Source organism: Lissotriton vulgaris, chromosome 5 (genome assembly GCF_964263255.1).
Source record: "Lissotriton vulgaris chromosome 5, aLisVul1.2, whole genome shotgun sequence".
Taxonomy (NCBI): domain Eukaryota; kingdom Metazoa; phylum Chordata; class Amphibia; order Caudata; family Salamandridae; genus Lissotriton; species Lissotriton vulgaris.
In genome coordinates, this window is record NC_141693.1 from 739,207,584 (window position 1) to 739,222,856 (window position 15,273).

General features: G+C 46.9%; 1 protein-coding gene across 1 annotated transcript; it reads right to left on the reverse strand.

The window, feature by feature from the left end:
* Positions 1 to 1,222: 1,222 nt before the first annotated feature.
* LOC147711472 (transcription factor HES-5-like) lies at positions 1,223 to 2,560 on the reverse strand. The gene is made up of 3 exons (XM_086920184.1): positions 2,498 to 2,560; positions 1,858 to 2,038; positions 1,223 to 1,487 (listed from the first exon to the last, which is right to left on the reverse strand). The coding sequence occupies exons 1-3, from the start codon at positions 2,558 to 2,560 to the stop codon at positions 1,267 to 1,269; spliced, it is 465 nt and encodes a 154-aa protein (XP_086776310.1). The 3' UTR covers positions 1,223 to 1,266.
* Between the last annotated feature and the right edge of the window lie 12,713 nt (positions 2,561 to 15,273).

Genomic DNA, 15,273 nt, shown 5'->3' on the forward strand with positions numbered 1-15,273 from the left:
GAAGGCAATACACTGTCAATCAAAGGAGGGTATGATATTCACTCACTGTCAGTCCTACAAGGATATAATATGCATACCCTGTTAATCCTGAGAGGATATAACATTCACTCATGGTCCATCCTAGGATGCTATAATATTCACTCTGTCCACCCAACATGGATGTAAAATTCACACTGTCCACTCAATATGGATGTAATATTCACTCTGTCCACCCAACATGGATGTAATATTCACACTGTCCACTCAACATGGATGTAATATTCACACTGTCCACCCAACATGGATGTAATATTCACACTGTCCACCCAACATGGATGTAATATTCACACTGTCCACCCAACATGGATGTAATATTCACACTGTCCATCCAACTTGGATATAATATTCACACTGTTCACCCAATATGGATGCCATTTTCACACTGTCCACCCAACATGGATGTAATATTCACACTGCCCACCCAATATGGGTGTCATTTTCACACTGTCCACCCAACATGGATGTAATATCCACACTGTCCACCCAACATGGATGTAATATTCACACTGTCCACCCAACATGTATGTAATATTCACATGTCCACCCAACATGGATGTAATATTCACACTGTCCACTCAATATGGATGTAATATTCACACTGTCCACCCAATATGGATGTAATATTCACACAGTCCACCCAAGATGGATGCAATATTCACATTGTCCATCCTTTGTGGATAGAATATTCACACATTGCCCATCATCTGTGGATATGGTACTCACCCTTCGAGTTATATCATATTCAAGAGAATATAAAAAGCATGCACTGTCCTGCACAGAAGGATATAATATATTAGTCAGACACAGTCCATCCTCTGGGGATAGAAAATTCACTCGTTGGCCATCCTATGACTTATTACATAAAATGCAATCATTTCATCCTATCAGGATATTCACACATTATCCGCCGTAAAAGGATATGATATACAAATACTGCCCAGTCTGCGAGGATGCAATATGCGACATTGTCCAACCTTTATGGATGTAGTATTCGCTCACTGTCCATCCTATGCGGATATAACAAATGCTCTGCTTCCTGCGAGCATTTAATATGCACACTGTCCATCCTGTGAGAATATACAGTCAATCTTCACTCCACTCCTTGGAGTGCAGTAAACTCCTCTGCCCAGCAGGGCGCGCTCCAGACACGAGAATGAATATTCTCCCTCAGAGAGGACCGAGGCCTCGAAAGAAGTCCGAAGAAAAGTCCAGGCCGCGGCCCCCGCATTACCAGGGTCTCCACGGGGCTCTGGGGCTGTCCTGGGCAGGCTCTTTAGTGCTGCTGGGACAGGACGGAGGCCGAGAAGGACACACCGCCTCTGATGCAGCCGCAGGTCTATGGAGGTCCCGCAGCACCTTCATCCGGGTCTCTGCGGGGGCTCCGTGGAGGGAGAGGAAGTGCAGAGAGTCCTGGAGGCACCGGGAGTAACCTTCACCGGAGGCCGCGGCTGCAGGGAGAGACGAGGGGGTTAATGTTTGTACAGTCTCACACCAGAAAGTGACAACACAGAACAATCTTAGCAGCGCGCGACATGATCGGTTGACTGAAGTGCTGCTGTGTGTCCTCAATGAGGCACTTCTTGTATTCAAAGCAGTGAGCGACTCTCTCCAGTTACGTCTCTGAACCGTGATGATCGAACCTCAACCACCTTCCTCCCTCGCACACAAATTAATGCAGCTTGCTGCTTTAACCCTTCATTGAATAGACAATACATCACCCACTCTTGCCCTGCACCACTTTCATCACATGCAGCTGTTTTTACCCTAACTTCACACTATACCACATTAAAAAGTCAAACTGGTGTCACGAGCTCTCACCTGGTGCCGGTGTCTGCACGCGCTGGGCCAGGTACGTCACGGCCATTTCCAGGATATCCGCTTTCTCTGCTTTGGGCGGAAGTTCATGTTCCTCAAACTCTCTCTGCAGTAACATCCTCAGCTGCTCAATGCTGCTGTTGATGCGATCTCTCCTCAGATTCTCCACCACTGGCTTCCTCAGCTGCAGAAATAAATATGGATTTGTTGTTTTATTGAAACAAGGATAGAAAGTTGTCTAGCATCGTTAAAATGCAATTTTAGAGCCTGCATTTGTAAATGTGTGATATAGCACTTACGTTTAATAGTTTAGTTTAATAGTATTACTTGAGATCTAATAATGTAATAGTCAGTCAGTCAATTAGGCTTTATTTCGATATGATGGATATAGGATAAAGTCACTGGCTTCCTTAGCTGCAGAGACAAAACGCCGATTTGATTTTCTCCGACTTCCTTAAAAGCCTGCAGCCGAGTCCATAGTTCTAACGGTGTAATGTAACACTAACTTAGAAGCCAGAGTAATGGTATAGATGAATAAACAGCTTATGCTGATTGAATATAGGACGTTCATTTACAATGCGCTGCATTTCTATATACGAAAAACATACATATGCATTTTAAATACTAATATCCAGACTCTTACCTTTCTTATGTCTCCCTCCTCGCGCTCCTGTTCATATTTCCTCTCGGTGCTGCAAGGCGCCATCTTGCCCAGTGTGGGATGAAGAGCGGGGCCTCTGCAGTGAACCCACAGTGATCGGTGTCTGAAGAGCTCGCTCCCTCCTGCCCTATTTATCCCCTTCCGCCTGGAGGGCAAAATGTGGGTCTGGGGCTGGAGAGAGGTTCCCACACTCAGCAGCCAATCAGAGAGCAGCGGGGACAATAGAAGTGTGGCACATTACAGGGAGGGGGCGGGGGACATCTGGGGCCGGATACAAAGGATCAGAGTGTGGGAAAGAGCTGCCAACTAATGTGATATGAATCTGTCTTACGCCAGTGCCCCTGGCATCTGGTACCAACCAGATGTCATGTGCATTAAATGGGAGAGGTGGTGGGACCTTCTTAGCAGTGACGAAAGGCAAGAATTGGGGTTACGCATCTGACATCTCGTTAATGCGGGTTTTCATCCTCCGACGCATATTTCTGTAGGAGTCGTCTTACTGTGGTAGTGCAATACAACCAAGCACACTTACATTCACGCAAAATGCACCCCCCCCCCTCCCCACAGCACGCTCTCACAGGTGTAATTTCTTTTGTGATGTACACACAGGTATATTTCTGTTCTGCACATTATTTCTGACCAGCAACTGGGCTCATCAGAGTGGACAGATTTCATGCCAGTTTAGAATTGTTCCTCTGTCACTATAGCATTTCTTTCGGAAACATATTTTAAAAAATGGTAGAGGGTTAATGTTCACTACTTTTGAGCATAAGGTAAAATAAACAACTAGCCAGTAAAGAACGTGTATGCAGCCCTCAGTGTAACCGTACTGTGTGGAACTGTCCAGTGCTGAACGTCACGCATGGTCTGCTTAATGGATTCTGGCATTTAGTTGAAAAACGCGTAAAGGTGGATTTCCCTGCACTGGTGTTCACTTTTCCCACATTATGTGCTGAGCAAGGCCAGCCATGGCTCTCAAGTTGTCTTTTGTTTCCAAAGAGACCATTCCCGTGGTCCATTTTGGTTTCTAAGCCAGTATGTGACGTCACGGAAGGAAAGCTTCCGTTTAGTAATACTGGATGCCTGCCTGTGACGCTACGGATTCTTAATGACAACAATGGAAACATTCTTTTTTTTCTTAACAAAAGAAGATCTACTTGTCTGTTAGCAGCATTGCGTCGCTCTTCTTTCATGGCTACACACTGTCGTAAAATGAGTCCAGAGGGAGAACCACCCGAGATCCGCTGGGCGGAGAGATTAGATAATGTAAACCTGTTGCTGTGTTCCCTGAGGAGCGAGAACTGAGGCCCGTCTCTGGTTTACAGGAGGTTTCTACATTTTTTAATTCTTAGGTTATCTTATAACAATTCGTAGCCGTTTTTTTCTTCAAATTAATAACACACCCATAACTCATATACAAGTGCCAACCCCTTCTGTAAAAATAGTACGGCCCATTTCTCTTATCTTGTGGCCCATTTCTCTTATCTTGTCAACTTCTGCCCATTGAGCTTTTACTGCTGCCACAGGCCGGAGCCCAGATGGTGTCCGGGGGCCGTGGTGCTGATTAAGGGGAGGGCGTGGGGGCTGTGACGTGACACGCTTCTATTCTAGCCCTCTGAATGGGATGAATAGGCCGACGTGTGGGAACCTCTGAGAGACCGCAGCCCCAGGCCTGCGTCATAACCCCCGCACTGCGCCCATACCGTGGGAAATATCTTCCCCAAACCCATCGCCCTGGTATCCCAATCATTTTAGCCAACAGGGTGTTGTAGTTGTTGTGGTCGTTGTTGGCCACAGTTTTATTGGGATTATACACAGACTGGTTATCAGGTCATCGTTAGCATGAACACTGGTCACATTGTGTCATTTGCGAACTGCCATATCTGGGTGATAAATCATATCTGGGTCATAAATCATACATTTCATCATCATACTGTGCGATCATGTTGTGGCATAAATCATAGGAGCTATCTGGGGGAGCGGATGCTTATATCCCCCCCTCTCTCTTCCCGCCACCCAGGTGCTGCTACCCCATTGGGGGGTTTGTACATAGCGGGGCCCCCCCATTGACCGGGGATTATTTTGGCGCCACTGTGGTGCTCCTGCGAGGGGCGGTGTGTCTCACTTGCTGCTTTTGGGCGCTTTTGGGTGCCCAGAACTGGTTCTCCCACTGGGGCTCGGCGTGGGTTATGGCGCCGGCCACTGAGCCTTCCCCCCAGCTCCCCCCCCCCCCCTTTCGGGGTGGAGCGGCAGCCTCTGCAAGAATCACGGCCCTAGAGTCAGACCAGGCGGGTTGATCTGACACCCCCTGCAGTCCACGCCTGCCTGTAAATGAGAGTCTCGGGGGCGGCAGGCACACACGAGGGAAGGGAAAGTTCAGAGTGGGGGTGGACGTTATTCCTCCCTTCCCTCACCTGCTTGTAACTACAGGTCACCGTTGCAGTGAGAAGGTCGTTGGGCACACAAGCAGGGTGTGGGAGAGTGGGTTCTGCTCATGACGACTACTCCTGCAAGTACCTATATGGTTAACTGTGGTTTTGGACTGTAAAATGTCAGAGCCTTTCACGCTGATGGCACTTTCACTATTAAACGTAAAGGGCTGGTGCACAGGACCGGGGCCCTGTGAGTCCCAAAGGACAGGGGCCCTTGAGCAAATAAAGCTTTCGCAGGTCAATTTTCCAGTTCAAAACCATAAAGATTCATTCACAGTTAAGAATCACGACAGAAGGCAAAACATTATCAATCAGATTCAAATCAGCACCGATAATACATAAGATTACAGACAATTGCTAGTTGTAAAATCATAAGGGAGTACGTCAGAAACAAAATATATTTCAGCAAAGATCTTGCATAAATCTACTCAAGGAAGAGACTAAACATAAATCATAGGGCAGTCCTACATTGATTCTTCTAGGTTTGAAAGGCATGGGGAAAGTGTCCAACAGGGGCCCGTAGGTCCAGATGAGACTCTTTTCTTTAATTTTACCCTATCTGACCACCAAACGTTTAGAGGCTGCTTAGTCTACAGACCTCCTGGGACGAAAGCACCTTTTTTTCTTGCCCTGGGTAAAATATTAGAAACAGCTACCACTGCCCAAACGTTCACTTTACTAGGCAATTTTAATTTTCACCTAGAATGCGGCTCGGACCCGGACACATGCAATCTTATCGATCTGCTCCAGGGGGTGGATCTGAGGCAATTGGTCAGTGGTCCCACCCATAAGGCAGGGCATACCCTGGATGGTATCTTTTCAAATCACCAGAGCCTTACTATGTTATCTGTCCAGCCTATATCCTGGTCAGACCATTCAGCAGTCTATTTTAACTTTGTTTTAGCCCCACCTGGGAAACTATCTAGAGCCAGACTCGGTCCACGACAGATTAGGAAATGGAACGACATAAAACAAGAGGAGCTGGAATGTATATTAAAGTCAACCTTGGAGCCGCTTTCAGGAAATATGGAACAAGCAACCCAGGCCTACACTAGATGGCTGAAGGCAGCGTGTTTACAACTAGCTCCCCTTAAAACCTGTTTCCCCACACGGTCCAATCCTTCCGCCCCCTGGTTCTCCGAAGAGATCAGGGATCATAAAATTGTGTGTAAAAAAAAGGAAAAAATCTGGCGGACAACCTATAGCGAGTCAGACAAAAACATCCTGAACACCGAGCAAAGAGCGTATAAAGAGTTGATCCAGCAAGCAAAATGAGCTTTCTTTACAAAGAAGGTCAAAGAAGCCAGCAATGCCCCGAAGGAGCTCTTTCGAACGGTGTCCTCCCTGGCAGTCCCCAAGACCATAGAGGTACCCCCTAGTCTTCTTCTGTGTGAGAAACTGGCTACTTTTTTTCCGTGAAAAAGTTGAAAAAATCTTCTCTCCTTTAGACAGTCAAATAAAAACTCTGGCGGAACATTCCACCAACAACGCGGAGTCAGATAACGGTCTAGAAAACTTCTACTTTTCTCCCAAATCAGTGAGAAAGAGGTAATGAACTGACTTCAGAAGATAAAATCAGGCTCCCCTCATGATCCCTACCCTGCTGCCATCGCTAAATTAACGCCAGTTACCATTGCAGCCGGACTCACCCCCTTCTCAATCTTATGTTGGATAGTGGGGAATTCCCCGCAATATGGAAACGAGCCTCCATTTTACCTCTCCTTAAAAAAAACAATTTGGACATAGCGGATTTAAACAACTATCGGTCTATTGCCAGACTGCCCCTTCCAGCCAAAATTATGGAAGGCTCTTTAAACATGCAGTTAAGCACCTTCTTGAGAATAGGAGAACATCTAGACCCATGCCAACATGGTTTCCGTGCAGAACATAGCACAGAATCCGCCTTAATCAAGTCCGTGGAAGACATTAGAAGAGTGTTGGATGGAGGAGGAAGAGCCGCCCTGATCCTGTTGGATCTTTCCGCGGCTTTCGACACGGTCCATCACAAGTTGTTGGTGGACCGGTTGAGGGCCTGCGGAGTTTAAGGTAAGGCGTTGAAGATCCTGCAGGCCTTCCTCTCCAATAGGACTCAGACGGTGGCACTGGGGGATTTTGAATCACGCCCCTTTACGCTTCCTTGTGGAGTACCCCAGGGCTCCTCATTGAGCCCGACCCTTTTTAATGTCTATGTTTCCACTCTAGCCCAGATAATTCGAACCTTCGGTTTCAACCTTACAGCTTACCCGGATGACACGCAGATAGTGGTGTCTCTGCTGCCGGGGGAAATAGACAGCACTGCGGATAGGTTCAAAAGCTGCATGCGAGAAGTGAGTGTTTGGATGGCTCAAAACTGTCTTAAGTTAAACTCTTCAAAGACAGAAGTGCTACTCTTTGGCTCCAAAGATAACTTTTGGTCCCGAGATGGTGGCCTGAAGAAATGGTAACTCTGCCTGCCCCAGTGACTAAGGTGAAAAATCTCGGCATTTTGGTGGATGACTCACTATCCTTTAAACCTCAGATTAATGCTCTTGTCTCATCCACGCATTTTGTCCTTAAAACAATCAGGAAAGTGCTACCATTTTTGGAGCAAGAGCACAGAAAAACAGTGGATACCGGTCTAGTTCTATCCCGACTAGATTACTGTAACAGCCTTATGCTGAATGCCCAAGTCGGCGTACTAAATAAACTCCAGATCCTACAGAACGCAGCCGCACGCCTGATAACAGATACACCTAAGTTTGCATCAGTGGCTCAGGACCTGGCTAAACTTCATTGGTTGCCAGTACGGAAACAAATTACTTTCAAGGCGCTCTGTGTGGTCTTTAAAGCAGTGCACGTTCTGGGCCCTAGATGCACGAAGGAACTATTTTACTGGTACAAGCCGGCAAGATCCCTCAGATCTGGGCAGCAGGCATTGGTAGTAGTCCCCAGAGTCAAGAAAGCAAGATGGGGAGGCAGGAGCTTTTCCTTAGGCGCAGCAGTAGCCTGGAACAAGCTACCCCTCTTCATTAGACAATTGCCTGATCTGTTATCCTTCAGAAAGGCACTGAAGACCTGGCTCTTCACTCATTAAAGCTCCTTACCCACACACACCAGCATAATCTGTTAGCGCCAGGACACCTCCAGGTAACAGTGCGCTCTAGAAATGTAAAAAATAAATAAATAAATAAATAAATATAAATTAAACAAACAAACTATCATAGAATCGGTGTTGTACCTGATACTCGCCAGGTAGCATTTCCATAAACGTTTTCTTTATCCACTTTGGTTTTGCAGATTCTCTTACGTGCCTCCGGGCACTTTTCCACTGTCATTGCAGTGCGAAAGTGCAAGTTCTCTTCCTACCCGTGTTGGGAAGTGGCACTGACTCGATGTTCAGAAACATGGGCAGGTTTGCCATCGCAGACCGGTGTGTGCGCTCTGGCATCTATGCTGATTAAACTCACGAGCAGCCTGCCATTACAGGCCGCTGTGTGTGCGCACCCACACCTATGGTGCATGCCACCATAGGCCTGTGCGTGCACTTTGACTCTGTATTAGTTAAAATTGTATTCAGTCTGCCGTTGCAGACTTGTGCAGTCGCACTTGCACCCCTGGTGCTGGGGATTACGCGTCCAACCTGCCATTGCGGGTCAGTGTGCATACTAGCGCAGGTGCGCCCAGGTATGAGGAATGCCTGTGTGTGTTTTCACTATCTCTGAGGCTTGCTCTTCTACTAGGTTAACATGGGGAAGCAATTGACCATGCTCGGGCTGCAATAGTGGATTGCAGTGGAGCAGCCTCATGATGTTTCCTATCCATGTGTTTGCCATGCCAAAACCTTTCCAGTGGTAAAGGTGGTTTTAGCATAACTCTCTACGAAATGCCACTTATAGAATATGCATTAAAGAAAAAATGCCACTGCTGATGATTATTTAACACTACCAATGATTTTTTTATTTTGTGGCCGCACAATTCAATTACTGTGGCCACCGTTGAATTCCTATTATATTTAGAAAAAACAGCATATTTCTGAATACATCACATGCAACAAAAACATGATACAAAACCGTTTCACCTGTGTGTAAATATATATGTTTTTATATCCTGGTTCTGATTTGATCTAACATGTAGGAGCTGCTATAATTACACAATGTTTCCTCTAATTTTATTTCTCTATGTGCAGCAATAAAGGTGCTTTGTGCACTGCCGCTAAGGCTGTGTGCACTGAGTACAAGTAACAACTTAACATGCAAGCATAAGTGGCGTGCTCCCTACCAAAATCAGTGGCATAGTAAAGGTGCCATGGGCTCTAATGCAAACCAGTAAAAAAGAACACACACACACACACACACTGGGTTGGTATTAAACCGCACCCATCACTGGTGCGCAGATGGCTCCTTGCACCTCTGGGCATGTATGCCATTGCATCTTGTATCCTAATCTTTCCAACTGTATTCTTCTCTTTTTGCTATCTCCATGCCACTCCTGTCTCCTCCTCACACTTTTTCTTATCTCTGTCCACGTCCACTCAATCTCCTAGCTTTTCCTTATCACCTTCTTCCATTTTTTTTTTCTTCTTGCTCTTCCTTACACTTACACTTTCCTTCCTCTACTCCGCCCTGCTCCACTTTTCCCTCATTGTAACTCATCTCTTCAATCTACGTCCTACTCTTCTCTCTTCCACAAAGCCTCTCCAATCTACCTGTTCTCTCTCATTCTACCCTTACTCTGCCAAACCTGTATCTTAACTCTGCTTCTCTCTCATCTTGTTCCTCTCCTTGGCTCCTACCACATTTTATGCCACTCCTTGGTCTACCTATCCCCTTTAGGTTGTTTTATTATGCTTTCCTTCTTTCTTTACCTCTCCTTTCCTCTCCGTTCTATGTTTCACTTACCTTTCTTTCATTTCCTCTATCTTTCTTGCTATCTATCTCACTTCTATAGCTCATTCTCTCCATACGTTTCCTTTTCTCTCTACACTCAAATCTCCCCTCTCCTTGACACTCCGAAATCATCTGTCCTCTCCATCTCTCTATTATTTCTGTCCTTCCTACTTTTCCCCTTTTCTATCCAGTACCTTTTTTTACTTTCCATTCCTCTTTCTAACCTTTTCTCCTTTTCTCTACACTCCAATAGTTCTTTCCAGTCTGTCTTTAATATTTTCTTGTTCATTTTCTTACCTTGTATCTCCTCTTCCTTTTTTCTCCCAACTTCATATCCCAGTCTCACAACTCCATTCTTCCCCTCTTTAATATCGATCCGTATTAGCTACCCTCATCCTCCCAGCTTCATTGTATTTGTGAGAAGTTGGCCTGGTATATGATGTTCACTATTATAGTGAGCACCTTACACCAGTCCAAACAACCCTTATGGTGATGGTTGTAAAGTCAACCTTAGAGACCAGCTATCCTAGAGGTAGCATGGACAAAGCAGTCTTAGGCTAAACTCAAGAGGGCATGTGAAGCCGGCTGTTTTACCATATGCAATCCCTTTAATACCAAATGAAAGGACACCACACAGGATATATATTCAAAATATATATGTATTTATTTCTAATTCAATTCCCTAAACTCTTTATGAGCACAGAAGCACAAGCGCAAAACAAGTAACTTAATATAACATACAAAAGTTGCACAAATATGGATAGGGCCGGGTGGCCCGCTAAACCATATACTAAAAAAGTAGTATAAGTACCACGTCACGAACAATGGTAAGGCCTAGGGCCTTGGGAATCGCTGGGGCTATACTGGACTAGCAATGGTTAGGGAGCAGGAGTCCCATGGGATGCGTGTGCAGTGTCTAAAGGCACACATGTGCACACATAGAAGTCAATGGGTGCATAAAAATGGGAAGTTAAAGGTTTGGGAGTTTTTCCGACTGGACTAGAAGCTAACCAATTGAAAATAGGACACCAGGAGAGTTACTCTTTACAGGAGCACTGCATTACTCATGTTACCTAACCCACAGAAAGCGGGTGCATAGGTCCCAAAGTGTGTTGGGTTTCTTCGTGGAGTTCTATGGAGCCTTGGAGAAAAGATGCTGCAGGCGGCCAGGAGGGAAGAGTCCGGATGGATCCAAGGGTGGATCGAAGATGTAGAGGACCTGAAAGCAGAGGGGACAGAGTCTGGGTCACTAGACAGTGACCAGGAAGGAACCAGGAAGGAACCAGGTGATGTCGCAAAGCAATCAGGTGCTGATGGGAAGCTTGTCTCTGCAGCCACGTGGACCAGGAGGTGTCGACGACAACCAGGAGGCAGACACACACTGTCCCATGAAGGCTCTTGCTGGCGGCCATGTCGGCTTCAGAATTGGAGTCAACAAGCCTTGGCAAAGGCATCCCATGCAGGATACAAAGTAGGCTTCTTACTCAGACCAGCAAGGTCTGAGGGGCTGCTTCTTTTGAGGGAAGTAAGGGCCAGTCTGGAGATACCAGACCAGCAGTGTAGTTTCAAAGGATCGTTGCCAAGATGGCCACTAGCAAATGGACAAGTGAGCGGGCAGACGCGTCGAGCAGGAAAATGCAAAAGGGCCACACGCAGAACTCGTGGAGGGTGCAGGGCTGATCTTTGGTGCAGATGCTGCCCAGGGCTAAGGCTGCTCTATATCCAATGCACAGCTTCGAGGAGACCTCGGGGGCTGCACAGTTAGCAGGTCGCAGACTTTTCAAGATGGCCAGTCCCACGTCTCTCGTCGCCTTCGCGGGTCTCAGCTTTGCAGAGACTGTGTAATGGGCTGTTGGATGTCTGGGAGTCCAGTTCTTGTCAGGTTTTGGGCTTGGGCTCCAGTGGGAGGCGGCGACAAAGCAAGTTGTCGATCGCTGGATGCTGCCTGCTTGTGCAGGGTGGTCACTCCTTGACCTCAAGGGAGATTCTTCAGTCGTCTTCCTCCAAAGTAGAGTGATGAAGGTCCAGAGTTTCGTTTCAGTGTTTCAGTCAGGATAATCTAAAGTCTTGGGACTCAGCTCCTACCTATATACAAATCTTATGGGCTGGCTTACCTGCTAGGTCCCTCCTATGGGTGGGACCAGGGAAGGGGGTAGTTACACTCTTTCCCTTTGTCCAGTTTCGCACCTGAGCTGGGGCTGGAGTGCCCCAGCACCGGTTTGAACTGGCCTATGCATGGGACACCTTATGTGTCCCAGGCAGTGTCTCAATCCTTTCAGCCCTCCCTGTCCCAATCCACAAAATCCTGTCTGGGGTGGTGCTAGCACCTCCCAAGGCAGGAAACCTGTTGTCCAAGCCTCCCTTGCTGGAAGGACTCCCAGCAGCAGGAGGTCAGACTTGTGTCTGTGGCAGCAGCATCCATTTTGTGATGCTGAGGCTCTGGTTAACTTTAACCGGGAATAGTAGGACCAACATGTCTTTTTCCCTCTAGAAGGGTGGAATGCTACCCCGTCACCAGGACTGGCGAGGGGGTAGTATTCCAAATCGTATGACACCTTACTTGACATGTTTTGATAAAGCCAAACCAGAGATCGCATTTAATCGCGAGGTTCATAATGCACTTATGGGATGTATAACGTTACAACGCATGCTTTTACCACGCATGCTGTTACAATGCCAGTTTTACATAGCAAACCTTTACAACGCATAGTGCTTTGGGGTGCTGGACGTTGTAATGGTTTTCGTTGTAAAACCTATGTTGTAATAGCACTGCGTTGTAAAAGTTTCGTTGTAAAGGATGTTTCCCGCACTTAAGAGTATATGGTATGGCAATATCCTAGAACAGCTATAAGGACATGGTTCAGAAAGCTGCAGACAGGCTCAGCTTATGCTAGAGCACCATCTCACATAAAACCAAGCACTCTGCCTTCAGGATTGTTAAGGCCTGCCATAGGAGTGACTTATGGGGGTATATGTGTCTAGATATAAGGTTAGATATAGGTATGCTATATCTAAGCAAGGGGTGATTACACAACCTTGCCCTATCTGAGTGATCAGCCAGTTGTGTCAATGTGAATGGCCAGCCAGGGGTGGCATAATACATGCTGCAGCCCCTGGTAGGCCTTTGATGCACCTATGCCCTGGGTACGTTTAGTACACTGTAAAGGGCTCAGAAGGTGATCCAGTATCCAATTGGTAATGCACCTAAAGTGCATTGTAGTGAATTTAAAGAGAGAGCAGCTGAGCTGTGGGTCTGATTAGCAGGCCCACAGCCACATTAAGTCGAAAACCAGTGAAGCAAAAAGCAAAAAGTGGGGTGACCATAGGAAAGCTGACCCTACTCTCCTACACAACCCCCCCCCCCCCAAACGCAGGGACATTAGACTAACTTTGACCAGTTGTGTTTTCATGTTCTAAGTGAAAGTACCTGGAGAGACCATCTGCATTACCATGGTCAGTCCCTGGGCGGTGCTCCACTGTAAAGTCCATCCCCTGTAGGGAAATGGACCACCTGAGTAGTTTGGGTTTTTCACCCTTCATTTGATTTAACCACAAGAGGGGCTTATGGTCGGTTTGAATCTTGAAGTGAGTGCCAAATAAGTATGGTCTCAACTTCTTCAGGGCCCACACCACAGCAAAGGCCTCTCTCTCAATGGCTGACCAACGTTTCTATCTAGGGGTCAGCCTTCTGCTAATAAAAGTGGGCTGGTCTTGACCATCTACATTAAGTTATGAAAGCACAGCTCCCACCCACAACTCAGAAGCATCTTGTTGAACAATAAACTATTTGGAGTAGTCAGGACTCTTTAAGATAGGTGCAGAGCACATGGCCTTCTTCAGGTCATCAAATGCCCTTTGACAGCTTACTGTCCACTGAACCTTCTTTGGCATCTTCTTGGAAGTCAGGTCATTAAGAGGAGTCAAAATGGACCCATAGTTCTTAACAAACTTTCTGTAGTACCCAAACAGGCCCAAGAAAGCTCTGACCTGTGTCTGGGTGGTTGGAGGAGCCCAGTCCTTGATGGTCTGGATCTTACTCTCCAGTAGTTGAACCTGACCCCCACCTACAAGGTGGCCCAGGTACACAACCTTACTCTGCCCTATCTGGCACTTTGTTGCCTTGATAGTCAGGCCTGCCTTTTGCAGGGCCTCCAAAACCCTCTTCAGGTGGATCAGATGATCCTCCCAGGTGGAGCCGAGGACAGCAATATCATCTAGATATGCTGCACAAAAGTCATCCAACCCAGTGAGGACTTGGTTCACCACCCTTTGGAAAGTGGCAGGTGCATTCTTCAAACCAAAGGGCATTACCACAAATTGATAATGACCTCGTGGGGTTGAGAAAGCAGTTTTGGCCTTGGACTCCCCAGCTAACCTGATTTTCCAATAGGCAGCTGTCAAATCAAATGTGCTCAGAAACTTGGCAGAATCCAATCTATCAATGAGCTCATCTGCTCTTGGAATTATTGGGTGAGCATCTGTTCTAGTGACAGCATTGAGACCTCTATAGTCCACACATAACCTCATCTCTCTCTGACCACCTTGGGTGTGAGGTTTTGGTACAAGGACTACTGGGCTGGCCCATGGGCTCTCTGATGGCTCAACCACCCCCAGTTCCAACATTGTCTGCACCTCAGTCTTTATACAGTCCCTGACATGGTCAGGTTGCCTGTAGATCTTATTCTTCACAGGCAGACTGTCACCAGTGTCCACCTCATGGGTGCACCAGTTAGTCTGACTAGGTGTCAATGAAACCATATGTCTAAAAGAATGTAGAACATGTCTGCAGTTCTGCTGCTGCTGGTCAGTGAGGCTGTCAGCCAAGGCCACACCATCAACTGAACCATCATCAGGGTTCTGAGATAGCAGGTCTGGGAGAGGGTCACTCTCTTCCTCCTGCCCCTCATCTGTAGCCATGAGCAAGCCCATGTCTGCCCTGTCAACATATACTTTAGGTCTACTGACATGGAGCACCCTGTGGGGGCTCCTGGGAGGGCCTAGGTCTACCAGGTAGGTGACCTCTCCCTTTTTCTCAAAAACCATTTGTCCTGGAGTGCTGCTGGGGCCACTGGCTCCAACACCCACACCTTCTGTCCTGGCTGGTGCTCAGTCAGCACAGCCTTTTGGTCATGCCAAGCTTTTTGAAGTTCTTGGCTAGCCTCAAGGTTTTTAGAAGCCTTCTTCACATACTCAGCCATCCTGGAGCGGAGACCAAGTACATACGCCCACTATGTCTTGTTTAGGCTTTTTGAGAGGTAACTCCCATCCTTCCTTCACTAGACATAGGGGTCCCCTTACAGGATGTCCAAACAAAAGTTCAATAGGGCTGTAGCCAACCCCCTTCTGTGGGACCTCTCTGTAGGCAAACAGAAGGCAGAGTAGAAGGATGTCCCATCTTCGTCTAAGCTTTTCAGGTAAACCCTTGATCATACCCTTTAAGGTCTTGTTGAATCTTTCAACA

Coding starts and splice junctions, on each gene's coding strand:
- LOC147711472 (XM_086920184.1), bottom strand. CDS start 2,560: ATGGCGCCTTGCAGCACCGAGAGGAAATATGAACAGGAGCGCGAGGAG. Junction 2,039..2,497: donor AGGAGGGAGACATAAGAAAG/GTAAGAGTCTGG, acceptor TTATTTCTGCAG/CTGAGGAAGCCAGTGGTGGA. Junction 1,488..1,857: donor CGTGCAGACACCGGCACCAG/GTGAGAGCTCGT, acceptor CTCTCCCTGCAG/CCGCGGCCTCCGGTGAAGGT.